The 18,266-nt window shown below is 35.5% G+C and overlaps 1 protein-coding gene across 8 annotated transcripts in view; it reads left to right on the top strand.

Moving 5' to 3' along the window:
• LOC127430816 (semaphorin-4D-like) overlaps positions 1 to 18,266 on the top strand; it is an 83,611-nt gene that overhangs the window by 34,920 nt on the left and 30,425 nt on the right. For all 8 annotated transcript variants that reach the window (XM_051680916.1, XM_051680911.1, XM_051680909.1 and 5 more), the window contains one exon: positions 13,951 to 14,084. In XM_051680916.1, the coding sequence (XP_051536876.1) occupies positions 13,951 to 14,084 (134 nt within the window). The remainder of the gene's footprint in view (positions 1 to 13,950; positions 14,085 to 18,266) is intronic.

Below are 18,266 nucleotides of genomic sequence, written 5' to 3'. Positions count from 1 at the left end.
GAGCCAATTTTTGGAGGGTTTAAAGGCAGAAATGTGAAGCTTGTAACTTTATAAAATCATTTACATTATTTTGTTAACTTATTTGAGCTGTAAAGTTGTTTAAATTGTCATTTTTACAGTCATTTTAGGGTTTGTTGACATTACATCATCATGTCCGTGAAGTTGGCAGTGTTAACACACACATTGTTTACGTCTTGTTTCAAAAGTATAGCACATTTATGGATTGGCCCCATTGACTTCCATTGTAAGTGCCTCGATTTTTGCTTCATAATTATTTTTTAATTAACTACATTTGTGGTAATCAACATTATGCTGTTGATTGAGCTTAACATATATTGAACCTGGAATATTACTTTAAGGGTAGATGTAAATCAGCTGACTGCATCCTGATCTCTGCTCATTTGCATATCTTTAACAGGAGATGAGCAGTTTTCGACTACAACTAAGAATTGATATAAATCGTGTGAAAGAGGACAATAAGGGAGGAAGTTCTCTATATATACAGTGTGTGTGTGTGTGTGTGTATATATAATATATATATATTTACTGTTGGGAAAGATCAGAGGCAGAAGTCTGGATGGTGATGTTCTAACGCAGGTGCTCTGTGTGTGTGTGTGTGTGTGAGAACATCATATCCAGTTTAACCTTGGGAAAGCCGGATTGCTTTCAGTGAGTGGCAGTCATTGTGCTAAATGTGTGTGTGCACGCAACCAAGAATCTTCGGTTTCTCTGTAAATACCGATCAAGGATAAATAAATCTCAAAAAGTGGACAATCAGGTTCTGGAGTGGGTTATATTACTAGCCTTCCCTTCTGCATGACACGAGACGAGTTTCAGTTTAACAGCAATAAAACACACACACATACAAGAGAGAGAGACTACCCGTTTAGGGAAGGTCAGTTTCCGATCCCTGAGAACGTGTGGTGGAGAGTTATTATTATTTATCAGGCATCATGTCACTAACCAGAACTAAGATTTGGGCTGCCTTTGAATATGCATAGTACTTTACTATACAGTATGCCAACTGAGTAATATGTCCTCCATTAAAAAAATAAATCTCACAATGCACATAACTGATATTAAAAATAAGAAGAAACATAACTATTCCCATAAAATATAATAAAATGGGTCACGCATGGGCTTCTGGGAATGCCCGATTATTGTTTTTCACTGTGATTTTAACAAAAGTTTACTGTAAAAGTACATGTATTGTTTTGTTGAAAATAATATAAATTTTTACTGTTAATTATATGGTAAAATCATACTTTTTACATCTTAAAAACAAAGCTTTTACAATATTTTACTGTAAAAATACAGGACATGCATTGATGTTAAATAAACTTTTATACATATATACTGTACATTTTTACTGTATATGTTAAGGTAACTACCTGTTAACCAAGTAACTTTTTTTTTTTTTTTTTTTTTAACTGTTAAAATGAAAAAAATTTGAAGTTTTAAATTGTACTTGTTTAAGAGAACCAGTGTATGTTATTTTTGCAGTTGTTGGTATTACATCATATATTTGGGTCACAGGACAATGCCCACATTCCCGTATGAGGTATGACCAGGAACGGATTGATACGACTCAAATGCATACCTAAAGAACTTACTTTTTAACGGGCAAGAAGTGTAGTGCATTCTCTGACAGGACACAAATTCAGTGTGTCCACCGAAGACTCCAGTCAAATTAGTGTTGTAGAAAAAGGATCACATGACCAACCGAATACTTCTCACTTTATCTCAATAACACTCATATTACCAAACTCTTTCGGTTGCAGAATAAATGAATTATTGGTGACGTATGCATGTGAATTGGGGAATTTCTACTATGGCATCAGTAATCCAAAAAGTTTTTTTTTGTGTTTGTTTTGAGTAGAGACCGATACCGATTTTAGAGGGGGAAAATTCACTGATTACCAATATGGTGGCCAATATAGTTAATTTTTGAACTGGAATGAAAACAGACCTTTTTATGGATTGTTCACTGATTTTGCACCTATATGACTATGGTACTCAGAAGGCTGCTTTCTTAAACAGATATTTTTATCAAAGAATATTTGACATTATTATACATTGTCAACAAATTCTAGAAATGAACACTGAGAAAATAAAGAATAAATACAAATAAATAGCTTAAAAAAAAACATCAGTACGGTATGTTCAGTATCGGTCAAATGCTGACCATTAAAATAAAAAAATAACAAAATAGCTAAATAAACATCAGTACTGTTTAGTATCAGTCAATGGCTGACCATTTAAAATAAAGAATAAATAAAAATAAAATAAATAGTTAAATAGACATCAGTATTATTGTTTAGTATCTGTCAATTGCTGACCGTTAAAATAAAGAATAAAAAAATTAATAAATAACTATATAAACATCAGTACTGTTTAGTATCAGTCGAATGCTGACCATTTAAATAAAGAATAAATAAAAATAAATTAAATAGCTAAATAAACATCAGTACTGTTTAGTATCAGTCAGTTGCAGACCATTAAAATAAAGAATAAATAAAAATAAAATAAATAGCTAAATAAACATCAGTACTGTTTAGTATCAGTCAGTTGCAGATCATTAAAATAAAGAATAAATAAAATAAATAGCTAAATAAACATCACTACTGTTTAGTATCAGTCAGTTGCTGACCATTAAAACAATTAATAAATAACTATATAAACATCAGTACTGTATAGTATCAGTCGAATGCTGACCATTGAAATAAAGAATAAATAAAAATAAATTAAATAGCTAAATAAACATCAGTACTGTTTAGTATCAGTCAGTTGCAGACCATTATAATAAAGAATAAATAAAAATACAATAAATAGCTAAATAAACATCAGTGCTGTTTAGTATCAGTCAGATGCAGATCATTAAAATAAAGAATAAATAACAATACAATAAATGGCTAAATAAACATGAGTACTGTTTAGTATCAGTCAGTTGCAGATCATTAAAATAAAGAATAAATAAAATAAATAGCTAAATAAACATCACTACTGTTTAGTATCAGTCAGTTGCAGACCATTAAAATAAAGAATAAATAAAAATAAAATAAATGGCTAAATAAACATCGGTACTGTTTAGTATCAGTCAGATGCAGATCATTAAAATAAAGAATAAATAACAATACAATAAATGGCTAAATAAACATCAGTACTGTTTAGTATCAGTCAGTTGCAGATCATTAAATTAAAGAATAAATAAAATAAATAGCTAAATAAACATCACTACTGTTTAGTATCAGTCAGTTGCAGACCATTAAAATAAAGAATAAAAAAAAAATAGCTAAAACATCAGTACTGTTTAGTATCAGTCAGTTGCAGACCATTAAAATAAAGAATAAATAAAAATAAAATAAATAGCTTAAAAAACATCAGTACTGTTTAGTATCAGTCAGATGCAGACCATTAAAATAGTGAATAAAAATACAATAAATGGCTAAATAAACATCAGTACTGTTTAGTATCAGTCAGTTGCAGACCATTTAAATAAAGAATAAATAAAAATAAAATAAACAGCTAAATAAACATCAGTGCTGTTTAGTATCAGTCAGATGCAGACCATTAAAATAAAGAATAAAAATAACATAAATGGCTAAATAAACATTAGTACTGTTTAGTATCAGTCAGATGCAGACCATTAAAATAGTGAATAAAAATACAATGAATAGCTAAATAAACATCAGTACTGTTTAGTATCAGTCAGTTGCTGACCATTTAAATAAAGAATAAGTAAAAATAAAATAAATAGCTAAATAAACATCAGTGCTGTTTAGTATCAGTCAGTTGCTGACCATTTAAATAAAGAATAAGTAAAAATAAAATAAATAGCTAAATAAACATCAGTGCTGTGTAGTATCAGTCAGTTGCAGACCATTAAAATAAAGAATAAATAAAAATAACATAAATGGCTAAATAAACTTTAGTATCAGTCAATTGCTGACCGTTAAAATAAAGAATAAATAAAAATAACATAAATGGCTAAATAAACATTAGTACTGTTTAGTATCAGTCAGATGCAGACCATTAAAATGAAGAATAAATAAAAATAAAATGGCTAAATAAACATCAGTACTGTTTAATATCAGTCAAATGCTGACTATATTAATACTGTCAGTCAGTTATTGGCAGGTTGTAAAACAAGAAGCATTTACACCTGCCGAGACAAGAGATAAGCAGCGGTGTTACACCGTATTCTGCTATACAAGTTCAGGGGAAACTTTCAAAGGTGGAAAACCAGACTTTTAAATATTAAATTTTATAAATGCAATGACTGGAATTGTTCGGTTGAAGGGGGTACCAAACTGTGAATCCTGAACAAAACTGTTTGGTGAATACATGTTTACACATTAGCTTCCACTCAGCTGACAAGCAATGAAAGTAGCTACGTGATTAGCTAGTTAGCTATAAGCTCGTTGTCACGGAGAGTAAAAGATGGACCGGCATTGTGTCTCACCAACTAGGTAACAGCATGAAATCAACACTCAACAGACACAATCCACCACCACACCGTTGTCTGCTGAGCTGCAAAAAGATGCTCTGATGTTTACCTTTCAATCTGCTACATTACTGACTGCACTGATAAACTATAGCTGGCTAACATAGCAAACAATATCAAAGATAAACATGAGTGACGTGGTTGTCAGGGACAGGGTTAACGTAATAATAGTTATATTGAAAAGGGAATATGATGGGGTCATTGTTTATTAACTTTCCAGTATGTATTTCACAAACTAGTTAGCAACTTACCGAGAAGACACCGCATAACACCGCATCGCTTAACTCCGCCGGAGTCGGAGCGCGCTCTGCTGGACAAACTACGTTATGACACCAATTCTAAAGCATTGTTTTCTGCATTATATGTTCTGAAAAAAAGTTTTCATATCTGCGCATATTGGTAGACATACTGATGATACTGATATATTGTGAAAGGCTAATATCGGTCAGGCACTAGTTTTTAGTGATGTTGCTTTTTAGACCAAGTAGTAGAAACTGTATAAAATTGCAACGGTAACTTTTTACAATAAGGTTGTATTCATTTATGCATTAGGTATTATAAACCAACATTTAAGTATTTTACAGCATTTACCGTAATAATTAAGCTGTTAAAATCAATGTTTCTTGCCCATTTAGTTATTTATATATAATAAGTGAAATAATCAACCTAGTCTCATAGAATGAACGTTACTATAACTGCATTTTTGCGAACTGACTTCTACGTGCCAAATTCTATCTTTCACTGCATTTTCCTGGTGAAATTAACACTAAGGTGCTACAACAACTGTGCGTTTTATTCACTTTCACACAAATCACAAGTACAACAACTGACTGACTTGTTAAACACTTATTTTTTGCACTTTTGCTCATAAACTGCTATGTTATGATATCCAAACACTTTTACTCTAATGCATCATTTGAGAAACGATACATTTTAATGCTTGAATTGAATCCACCTACATTTACACACTTTTTCAAATGTGATTAGCTAGCACGGTAGCTCACCTCATAAATTGTTGGACTTTGGACTCTTGTAGTATGCAGTTCGAGACCAGAAAAGCAAACAAGTTGACACGTGAGACGAGAGTGTCATAGAAGTGACACGAGATTACGTGGTTGCTTCAGAGAATTTGCTTTTCATGTTGTATTTTGTTTTAGGACACTATCGGTTAGGTTTAGGTGTTGGTTTAGGGTTTGGAATTTCTCTTTTGTTCACCTGCTCTCATTTGCTTTTAGGACACTATTGGTTAGGTTTAAGTTTTAGTTTAGGGAGGTATGTTTTACTCATAAAAAACCTCCATCTAATATTCACCTTAAAAACCTTGTCTGTTTACGGCACGATTTCACACGCTTTTGGCGCCCCCCACTGGACATTTCACTGGGAAACTGCAGCGAAACCTGTAATGAAGCACGTCATTTTGTTTTGCAAAAATGTTGCCACGGTCACATAACGTTCATGAGACTAGACTGGAAATAGTGAGTAGTTAGTCATTTTCGCTAAATAAACACCAACAGAACTCTGATGCCAACCGGAGGTGGAATTCAGCTGTTTCTAGAGACTCTGGGGTCTCTTTGTTCTCATATAATAACATAATTTCAATGCAAATAAACATTTAATGTCCATTTATTTGGTAGGTAGCTGTGTAATAAGATGGATAATGTACAGTCAGCCGTCTTAGCAGTCTTTATCGCTAAATTTAATTATTTGGACACGTAATTTTTTGATATTGTTTATTTGATCGTTTCTTGAGGACATACTGTAAGTGAATGGGTTGAGGGTGTAAGACAAATTCCTCAACTCTTTAAAAGGACAAACTGTAGCCTTAACAGCATACATATATATATATACACACACACACACACACACACACACACACACAAACACAGTCTCTTGAAGCATGAGAGGGTGCAGTGAAAGAGGGGGATTGTGGGAGCTGTCAGCCGCCGCAGTGGGAAAGCTGATTCTGGCAGAGAAGCGTTGTGGTTCAGCAGAGAGTGGCATCGATCACTGTGCCACCTCTGTGAGTGCCAGGACAGAGTGGGCACAGAGGGATGGGGGGCACTCTTGGCAAGCGCTGAATGTTTGAGGCCAGCCGCATGAATGCCCAGTTGGCAGGATGCCACTCTTTATACCCAGTGTGCATTTCTGAGCCTGTGCGTGCAGCAGACACAAAACAGGTGCTCAAAATACTGTAAGCATGAAGGCTATTAACACAGGAAAAGAGGGCTGTGTGAGCATAATGGATACGTTTGTAGTGGCATACTACTATGCTACACCTAGTAGAATGAGAGTACGTGTGGGGGAGTGTCAGGGAAACCTGTTCGAAAACAGAAATTACACTCTTCACCTGTAAATATGCAGTGCAATGGCAACAGTGTAGCATACTATTGTTGTAAATGTTTATTGGTGCATACAGTCAGAAGAGATATACAGTAACTAGGTAGGTAGGTAGGTGTAATAGTAGTACTGTATATAGAGCACTATGTAGTGAGCATATTAAGCCATGTGATCATAGACGCTAGGGCAAGTTGACCGCAGGGTTTGAGTCTTTTGTTGATTGTTTACAGTGTGTGTGTGGGTTGGGGGGGGGATAATTCTCTGTACACACACAATAGAGTCTTTGTTTGTGTGTGACCTCCTTTAACCGAATCTTGTGTGACTGTTATGTTGGATATTTCGTGACTTTGGGTTTGGTGGCACATTACCATAGTTTCGACTAGTGTGTGTTTGTGCATGCCTGTGTCTTGTGTCCTACCTGCAGCTGTAAAAACTAATTTGTCTGCATTCAATGATAGTAATTTGTTTGTGTTTATTTCAAATAACATCAGTCACTGGTGTTGATGTCCTCAGGGGCGAATCAGTGTCACTCATACTGCTTGTGTCGGTTTGACAATGCTTAATGTCGAGCACTGATCTAACATTAACGTTATTACCAGTGGCTCTGAAAATGTAACTATTTTCAGCATCTGAGGAGCAAGTTTAACACAGGTAACCACTTTTGCTTCATTTCTTTGATGGCTCAGATGTATGCTCTAGTCCATTTTGTGTTTTGACCATTTGTGAACTGCGTTAAACTCTGTCTTGTTTACCATGCATTGTGGGTGTGACTTTTTTTGCCTTGTCATCACCATTCATATCTATACAACCAATGTGTTTATGATTAAATTACTACTAGAGCACAAAATTGTTTACAAGAGCACAAAGTTCTTCATAGATCTAGCCTCTTAATTTTGCTCTCAAATTGCACCAGATTGATGCATTTAACTTTAAAATGTACAAAATGGTCTTATAGGGGAGCACCCACCACAGTCTCACAAATCCTGTGGGAAACACTGAGGATGCTTGTGTGTGAATGCACTTGGCTGCATAGGAAAGCTATAGGATGCTCCCTATTTAGTGAATGACTTAACCTGTGTTAACAGTGTGCTGTCTGTCTGCACTGGTCTCAGAACAGTTCTCAAATTGCACCTTATTTTTATTCTAACTCCATATAAAGCCTCTGAAAGCAAAAAATGTTTTCTCAATGTGAAAATGCACATTAAATATATGATTTCTAATGAAAAACTTGTGCTATCGTCCACTATAGTGGTCTAACAGTGTGCCGCTTCATGATAAATTTTTCAAAGTTTAAAAAACGGCATATCTGATGAAACTAGAGACTCTTGTTGAATACTTTTTTACTCAAACAGGATTCAATGTAAACTTAGAGGTTTCTTACCAGATGTAGTTTTGTTGGCGTTTCTCCCAAAAACAAACTCCGCTGTGATCGGCGCCGTGTTGTTTTGTCACATGACTCAGTGCGTTTAAAGTTTAACCCTTTACTGACAGCACGGAGTGTTCTGAACTGAGATCAGTCAGTTTAAATTAATTTAATTTGTGTGTTGCGTATAACGAAGCCAAAACACAATGTCCGCGCAGAAAGACGCGGGGTTACACAAGGTTAATGTAAAAATTACTTGATCTTTTCTGCTATATTTACTTCACCACAAAATCTTTTTCTTTTTTTTTTTTTTTTTCTCAGTGTTCCCTGCTTGACAAACATAAATGATGAAGAAGGCCAAAATATTAGATGTCATGGATCAATAATGTACAGAGTAATCCATTATTTTGTAGAGGGGGTCAAAATGACAGTTATCGCCTATGACTGTGGAGCAAATCTACAGGTTAAAAATATACTTCAGACAAGCACAAAGAGGGTGATTATGGGCCACACCCAAAACCATATTCACTGATATCTTATAAATGATTAACTTAATCAAAAATGCTTTTGATACTTTTTTTTTTAGTCATGGGCATCTCTAGATGATGCACGCCAAATTTCATGTAAATCAGATAAACGGTCTGTTGCGATTTAAAACATGTAGGTGTATATAGGACTTTAAAAATTAAGATAGAAAAAGGAAAGTTTGTTCTGAACCATAATCTAAAAGCATATTAAGATATCTTTTTATTTTTTCTCCCCTTTTCTTCCCAATTTGGAATGCGGAGGACAAATCTCAGTTGCCTCCGCGTCTGAGACCGTCAGTCTTATCACGTGGCTTGTTGAGCACGTTATCGCGGAGATGTAGCGCGTGTGGAGGCTTCACGCTATTCTCCGCGGCATCCGCGCACAACTCACCACACACCCCACCACATTATAGCGACCACGAGGAGGTTACCCCATGTGACTCTACCCTCCCTAGCAACTGGGCCAATTTGGTTGCTTAGGAGACCTGGCTGGAGTCACTCAGCACGCCCTGGATTCAAACTCGCGACTCCAGGGGTGATAGTCAGCATCATTACTTGCTGAGCTACCCAGGCCCCATTTAAGATATCTTTAGTACTTGTGGAGTTACAGGCAGCCCATCTTTGGAAAAACAACACAAAAATGTGTTTTCCCATTTTTGGACTCACACCATTGGCAAGGGGTGCTGAAATCAACTGAATTTAGTAATAGACCTTCCTGTCTCTGTGTAAAAAGAAAATCGTGACCCTGCCACCTGTTTACGTTTATTTTTTACCTGTAGTTTCAGTAGCGGATTTAGGCATGGGCAACGTGCAGTTGCCCAGGGCGGTATCTTGCGGGGGGCGCAGGCGGCGGCAGGGGGGCTGGGCGCGAGGCACCCACATAGACACCCCTCCCCCGGTCAACAACTTTGGGGGTGTGTTGAAGCGGGTTTCGCCCAAGGCATCATACAGCTGGGGACCTTTGGTTGAGTTGACACAGATTGAACCTGCTGCACCTTTAAGACCTCTATATGTAAATGTGTGAATGCCTCACCTCTTTACATGTGAATTAATCAAACTATTTCACAAGAACAAGGAAAATCTGACTTTCCATGATTGTTTCTTGTTAAATGTAAGTTCTTAGGATTCAATCCAATTTTCTTTCTCAGAACTTTGCGTTGGCTATGTAAAGTTCAATATTTTTTGAGCTGTCAGGTTGGTCTTTAAGGGGCTTAAAGGGACAGTTCACTTAAAAATAGAAAATTCTATCATCAGTTACTCACCCTCATGTTGTTCCAAACCCATATGACTTTCTTTCCTCTGTAGAATACAAAAGGAGAAAAGATGTTGTGGCAGGTTTGACATCAACAATTCCCAGCACCATTTGTTCTTGTGTGGCATTCGACTGATCGCTGTCGTATGAATATGTGCAAGTGCCAATGAAATTTGTGTGACTAATTCCGTTTCTCACACAAAGCATAGAGTTGTGTAGACTAATTTGTAGTACTCTATAGTACTTTTAATGTTTATGTTTGGTCCTTTTGGGGCTTGACAGCCCCTGGTTACTATAAGCTTTCTTTGTATGGAACAGAGCAGCATGAACATTCAGCTAGACATCTCCTTTTGTGTTCCACATAAGTAGTCATGCAGGTTTTCAATAAACTATTTCCCAAAGAACTGATTTGTTTATCAGTTCATCAAAAATCCACCCTGGGAAAACACTGCTTGCACTTCTAACAGACATTATTGATAATGCTTTCTAATCTGAGGTTTCACATCATCTCTGTCGAGTGGAGCGAAAAGCTTTTTACGAAAAGGTCACCGACTTGTCGATAACCCTCGCTGTAAACTTACAGTGATAAAGCTGAGTGTCTTTTACTGCGACTCTAAAATAGAATCATAATCATTCAGTTGTTTAGTGATGATTGAGTTTAAATGCAGAAGGCCAGACTGTGACGGAAATTGTTTGTCATGCTCCTATTATGAGGGTTGAATTATCAGTGAAAAATTTAATTAAGGCAAGAGTCCCTCAACCAAATAAGCTTAAATGTTATTTAGGAGCTATTTTTGTCCTACCAGCTATTGCTTAACATAGATTAATTTCAAATTCTCTGCTGAGAATAAAGTTAGTTATTAGTCTCTTAAAGCTGCACTACGTAACTTTGTGCTCTCTAGCGACATCTGTGGTTGAAACTTACAATTGCATGCAATTTGCAGAAGAACACTTTACGTCAGTCGTGTTTCGGCTCTGCTGTTCTGGCAGATGATTTAAGTTTGCCTGGACATCGCCTGTGTGTGATCATGACTGGGAGATATTCAGAGGAGTCATAATGTGCTATTTACATGTTGATATTATGTTATACCATTAAACATTTAAAACTGAAATATTACTTGATTTGATGAAGATAAACAACACTTATTTACATATTTTGAATTCATGAATTTTACACTTATAGTGCTTTTACAGGGGACTCTCCTCAACCGCCACCAGTTACCAGTATATTTTAATATGATTATTCAAATGTTTTATCTACTATAAATGTTTGTAATACACTTATGACTTAATGATGCAAGGATGAATGATATAAGCAAGTGATTTCACACCAAATCCGTCCCTGAATCCAGCATCAAACTACATAATGTTTGAAATGTTGGCATTTGTTGGTGTAATGAGAGGCCACGTCCATACTTATCCGGTTTTTGTTTCCTAACATCAGCGTTTTCCACAGTATGCAATACTAAAGAGCATTTGTGAAAGTCTTTTGGTGGGGGAAAAAGCTCATGTGGATGAGGCATAAATGTAGCAAAATCAATGTGTTTTCAAATGAAAGCATGTTAGTGTGGACACCGTGGAACTCGAGATGATTCTAATTATGGGTTTTCATGGTAACCTTTATCTCGGGTATCATCTGTTTGTCCTGAGGGTTAATTGTAGCCTCACAGACGTGCATTGTGACCTCATAATGCTTCTGTATTGAATCAATAGGCCAGTTTAACTTCCCTGTATACTGTACATATATATCAGTTTGGGGAAATTTTTGAATGATCAAAGGTTGAAAACCCATTTTCAATTTGCTTAGGGGTTTTCAGAAAGTCCCTTCATGACCAAGCAATGGCGTAATGTCGTATTGATCCAGGACAGAAGTTTATTTTTGGAAAGACCTGAATCAGAGTTCTAGTGTGCAGTGTGTTGTATTTACCTCCAAACAGGAAAGCAGACGTGACCCCTGCATGGCCCCGGCAACACAGAGCTTGTGCTATGCTCACCATCCTTGGCGAGAGGAATGCTTTGGTTTTATCTCACTCACTGTTGCTAAATTTGGTCTCTTGTCATCACGTTTCTCTTCTGTCCTTGCCTGAGGAGTGTTTGGTCTGAAGCCAGGGTCATTCGATATGAATGTTGTATAAATGCTAAAGTTTTGAAACATCAGTCACCTTAGCTGCTTATTACTCGCGGGAAGTCTATTGTTACTGTGAATTAATGAAAATATTGCAGTATGGATATTCATACTGATTAAGTGAATCTCTGAATAACATGTCCAGGTCACATTTCAGAAGTTAAAATTAGATGAAATTAAAATAAAAATTAAATTAAATCGTATATTAAATTTTATATTACATAAATTAAATTTAAAATACATTTTATATTAAATAAATTGAAATAAAATAAATGTGTATTTTATTAAAAAAATGAACTATATTAATATTTATTACTCTTGGGAAGTGTATTGTTATTATGAATGAATGAGAAAATATTGCAGTATGGATATTCATACTGATTTAAGTGAATCTCTGAATAACATGTCCAGGTCACATTTCAGCAAATAAAATCAAATAATTTTAATTTTACTTTTAATTTTAATTTAATGTATATTTTATTTAAAACAATTAAGTATAAGATTTTTTTTTCATTGTAACATTTTTATTTTGCATTATGGTAATGAGAATTTGGGGGGAAATGCACTTAATTGTCATGAAAATAATATCAGAATACAAAAAACGATGTTAATAGTTCCTCAAATGAGGCTTATTTTTCTTTAGGCAAAATATAATTTTATTATATTATAAAAATATTATTTTATTCATATAATAACATTTTAAATTACATTTTATATTAAATTAAATTTACATAAATTTTTTTATTTATTTTTTTAAAGTTACTATATTAAGATTTTTTTCATTGTGACGTTATTTTTATGACAGTTAAGCACATTTTCCACCAAAATTGTCATTACTGAGCTGCATTCACACTGACGCATCATTTTAAATGTTTTTTTCTATTTTTTTATTCTTAATCAAAGGTGATTCTCATTACTGTAATATAGTAATTTTATATTGGATTACAGTAAAAAAAAAAAAATGCATAAATTAAAGGCAGTACATCAAATACTACCATGATCTAGAAATACTTATATCTAAATTATTTTTCGCATTACGGTAATGAGAATTTGGGGGAAAATGCACTTAATTGTCATGAAAATAATATCAGAAAACAAAAAAACGATGTTAATGGTCCTCAAATGAGCGTTATTTTTCTTTAGGCAAAATATTATTTTATTATATTATAAATATATAATTTTATTAATATAACAAAATATTAAATTTTATTTAATTTAACTAAAATATGAAATGCTTAAATTATTTTTTATCTAGGCTATATAAAATAAAAAAATCATTATTATTCTGACATTGTTTTCATGACAAATAAGAACATTTTCCACCCAAATTCTCAGTACTGTATTACATTCAGATGTTTTACTTTTAATTTGTATTTGTGATTTTGTAATTATTCTCAATTTAATGTGATTCTGATTGTAATACAGTAATTTTTGTGATTTATTACAGGAAAAAAATAATGCAATAACATTTTATTTAATTCTTTTGATTTTGGAGTGAAATATGACCAGGGAACTTATTTTTGATGAGTTTTTTCACCCGATTATATTAGATGATAGGATATGTGTGTGGGCTGAAAACTGTGCTTGAGTTTTTTTTGTTTTTTTTTTGCTTACTGTTGTAAAGTGAAAGTTGTAAGTGATATGAGGCTGAGACGCTTTGTTAAACCTGCTGGATATCTTTAAGATCACTAAAAAATGGAGAAGTGTGAGCTGTCTCTCTCTCTCTCTGTCTCTCTCAGTCTCATTGTTTCAGATGTGGTTATGCTGTTGGTATTATAATGTTTCAGTTCATAGTTTGAATGACAGCTTTCTTGACTTCCTCTCTCTCTGTGTCTCTTACAGAGGGAACATCACGCTGCAGAAGCTGCCGGAGTCCAGCATGGCTCTGAGTGTGTTAGGGGTATTTCTGGGGTTACTTCTGGAAGTTTCCACACACGGACCCTCCAGCGTTCCCCGGAGCTCATGGACACAGGACGGTGAGTGAGAGTCTCAGATAAAGGTGTTGTATTGCTGTGTTCAACATTTGCTGGCCAAAACAATGTTTTGAGGCTTCATTAGGCTGTTTTAATATAAGTGTATTTAAAGAGAGGTGGGTGGCAGGTTCCACTGTGACAACGTACCCCATATATGTCAACATGTGTTCTGTGTACTGTATCTTTTTGTTCAAAAATGAAAATGTTCAATTGCTTTTTTTGTCGCCAAGACTTTTTGGTATGTGTCTATGCAGAAATTATAAAAATAAAACTATTCACTGGAGTAAAACTTGTGACAACTAGCCCCAGTGTCCCCTATATATCAGAACTTTAACATGGTACTGCCACAGAACATTTTTTTAAGGATACAAGGACATCTTTTACTCAACGTGGCTTTAAAACCAACAGAATAATCCATCGCCTTACATTTATTTTGGTCATTATTCATACTTTTGGATTGATTCGGACACTCAAATATTGATCTGAATAGTTAATATGAATAATAATATAAAATTGACTCACTTTGTCAACTCTACAGTGTAGTAATATGTTTTGCCAGTACAGGAAGTCAGATGTGCGTGTTTGTAACACAGGTGGCATCAGCACACGTGATGCAGACATGCTTTCAGGGCTTCGGTTTTCAGTGTCTGTTCGGTCTCTGCTGAAAACGCTGGCAACCAGAGAGCTGCAAGTATGCAACGCACACACACGTATGCAGTAAACTCCAGACCAACAGCCAAATACAAACTGCTCGTGTACCATAACGCACAAATCGTATGCATTAATACAAATACAAATATAAACATACAGATTTTACTTGTTATACCTAAATGTGATCTAGTGTGCACACTTGTGAAACACAGTCCAAGTAGTCATAGTTAATTTCAGACTTGTTTATAACCTATCCGACCAGTTGTCAGGTGTGAGCGACAACCAATAATAATTGCTTGATTAAAAACATTTAAGTGCCATCTAGCTAGAACCAACAATCAGGACAAACTGACACCTTACAGCCCTTCTGCAGGCAGCGCATGTGTGTGCTGATGCTATTTGTGTTCCTCACAAACCTCACACGCATTTGAATTCCTGTGCTGGTTAAACAGATTTCTATAATGGATCTAAAACGAGTTGACATTAAGTCTTCCTGAACACTGTCTTGAGTAGTTAGGTTCATTAAAACCAGTTGTAATTGATACTTCTAGTCTGCGATTAGTTGCGCGAAGTGAGCACCAACACAACAGAAAACAAGAAACTCTTAAGGGGCTGTTCACTCAGAAAACGGCAAGATGCAACAGTAGTAAGTACAACGCTGGTATCTTAAGTTGTGCTTTTAAAAATGTAACCATTTTTACTTCACACGGCGTCTTAAAAACGTGGTGTTCGTGATGCGAGATGCTGATAAGGCAGCAAGATCCGTCGCAGTGGTTAAAGACATCCATCTAGCACACACAAAGATTTTACAGGAATGTATTCAGGTTAAATTTGAAGTTCAGCCAGTGTTATTATCGTTAATGAAATAAAAGTAAAAACTGAAAAGACTGGAAAAAAATAAACCAAATTAAAATACCTTTTCATTACTCCAAAATAAAATGAAAGTAACCTTGAATTAATTTTAGTTTTTGGTGCACAGTAGGGTGAATATGGGCAAAGTGGGACACTTTTGGAAATTGTACTTTTTTTGTCACTTTTAATTATGATCCAAATGCCACATAACCTGACATTATACCTTTATTGAAAGCTTGGGATGTCTCCTACCTTAGTTAAAAGCAAAAATTAAGAAATACTCAATACTGGGAAGAAGAACCTTTGGAGACCCTCTTTTGACCAAATGCCAGATTTTTTTTTGCCACTAGATATATAAAATTTTATTATATTCCCTAAGGTCCACTTATGTTAGTCTAGTTTTTCTTGTACCAAAACAGTCATAATATAATAATATATGATAATTTTCTGCCCGCTGTCTAAAACGCTCAGTTTTGGCCTCAGCGTCTCCTTTAAACCTCAATGTAAATGCCCACCACTGTTATGATTGACTAACTTTGTGCATCTCCTCAAATACAGCCATATTTGAAACTCAATCGGAAGAGAACGAATAAGCTTCTCATTATGGGGGGGACTGGGTAGCTCAGTGGTAAGACGCTGACAACCACCCCTGGAGTTCACAAGTTCGAATCCCAGGGAGTGCTGAGTGACTCCAGCCAGGTCTCCTAAGCAACCAAATTGGCCCGGTTGCTAGGGAGGGTAGAGTCACATGGGGTAACCTCCTTGTGGTCGCTATAATGTGGTTCTCGCTCTCGGTGGGGCGCGTGGTGAGTTGTGCATGGATGCTGCGGAGAATAGCGTGAAGCCTCCACACGCGCTGTCTCCGCGGTAACACGCTCAACAAGCCACGTGATAAGATGCGCGGATTGACGGTCTCAGACGCGGAAGCAACTGAGATTCGTCCTCCACCACCCAGATTGATGTCACTACGCCACCATGAGGACTTAGAGCGCATTGGGAATTGGGCATTCTAAACTGGGGAGAAAATCAATAATAAAAAAAATACAAAAAAAAGCTTCTCATTATAATTTATAAAACTGCATTTCAGGGTTAACAGATAATGTACAACCCACACATTTCATCTGAATGTATCAAAATGTTCACTCAAGCACAGCAACTATCAAACAGTCATATTTGAAACATTCATAAATGAAACTGTTTATTCACAGGTCTAGTACTGTTTAATTGCCACATCTTTCAATAACAGTTCCTTTGCAAAGCTTAAATCATATTTTGACTGGTTCACAAGCAATCTGCGCTGATATGAGCTGTAAACACATACAGTGCATGTTGAAATGTTCTGAATAGGCAAACGTAATACAATCCATGGTAATGTTGGGTGCTTCATCAGGCCAAAGCAGAGACGCTGGTCTTCTCAGGAGCAACATCTCACACATCTTCCGTGTTTGTTTACACATAATGTGTTTTTCCCAGTCAGTGGCAGCAGCAGAAATAGACACGTTTTTAAAAGTTGCGCTTGTACCGCTCTTAAAACGTGGCGCACATCACCGGAAACGCATCAATACGATCAAAGATGTCCATGTAGTGCATGGTTACAAAAGACTAACAATTATAGCACAGATGGGTGCAACAACGGTCCAGGACGCTTTCAAAGCAGCACAACAGCAAGAGAGCAAACAAACAGCAAGATGAAACAGAATGGGGGTCTCATTTTTAGAGTTATAACTTGACATTGTGTCTTTTAAAAGCGGCGCGAGATGAATGATGATGGTCATAGCCGTTCATCTAGTGTAGAAAAACATTTTAATCCATATAGGCACATGAAGGTGTCCTGTGTATGTCCACTTTGCTGTATATGAATCTCCCATGACAGGCCCATGTCTCTCCACCTGTGTGACTGACTGAGCACCAGTGGGCGGGGCCAAGGGTGCAATGATGAAAAATAGGCGTTGATGTCATGCTGAAGAGGCAGTCATATGCAGATGTATTTAGTCCTTGTGACATCACAAGTTCCACATAATTCCAAACGGCTCGTTTCTGGAGCCTGGTTTAAATAAATGCTCTTTTTCTATTAAGGAGGAAGTTTTCAGTTCTGAAACTTACAGTATGTTTTTATAGTACAATGACCTCTTGTATGTTAAAAGATCAAGGAAAATTTGATTCCTCATGACACCCCTTTAAAAAAAAAGAAATAGCGGTTACATTGAAGCACTTACAATGGAAGTACTGTAAATGGAGCTAGTCCATAAACATTATAATATACACCGTTTCTAAAGTATAGTCAAAAGACGTAAAGATTACATGGGTTCATGTGATTTTAGTTTCATAAAATCATTTACTAACCTTAACTGTGTTAAAGTTACAGTATATCTAATATTGCAACTTGGTCGTCATGACAGTGTAACTGCATAAACCCTGTTATCCGGTAAACTATGCAACACTGATAAATCACTGATTTTATCTCACTACCATCATGTTAACGTATAATTTACTGTACTTTTGAAACTGGGAGTATTTAAATGTTTATGGATTCATTGGTCCTGGTTTCTTTCATTGTAAGTTCTTCACTGTATTCACAATTGTTTATTTGCTTTTTTAAATCAACGAGGGACAAGTCCAAATGATTTGTGTGGTATTTAATATTGTATTGGACCAAGAACATTCTTTTAAATGTGTGCAGCT

Source organism: Myxocyprinus asiaticus, chromosome 40 (genome assembly GCF_019703515.2).
Source record: "Myxocyprinus asiaticus isolate MX2 ecotype Aquarium Trade chromosome 40, UBuf_Myxa_2, whole genome shotgun sequence".
Lineage (NCBI taxonomy): Eukaryota > Metazoa > Chordata > Actinopteri > Cypriniformes > Catostomidae > Myxocyprinus > Myxocyprinus asiaticus.
The sequence above is the reverse complement of the archived record's forward strand: the minus strand, read 5'-3'. Positions and strand labels throughout refer to the sequence as shown.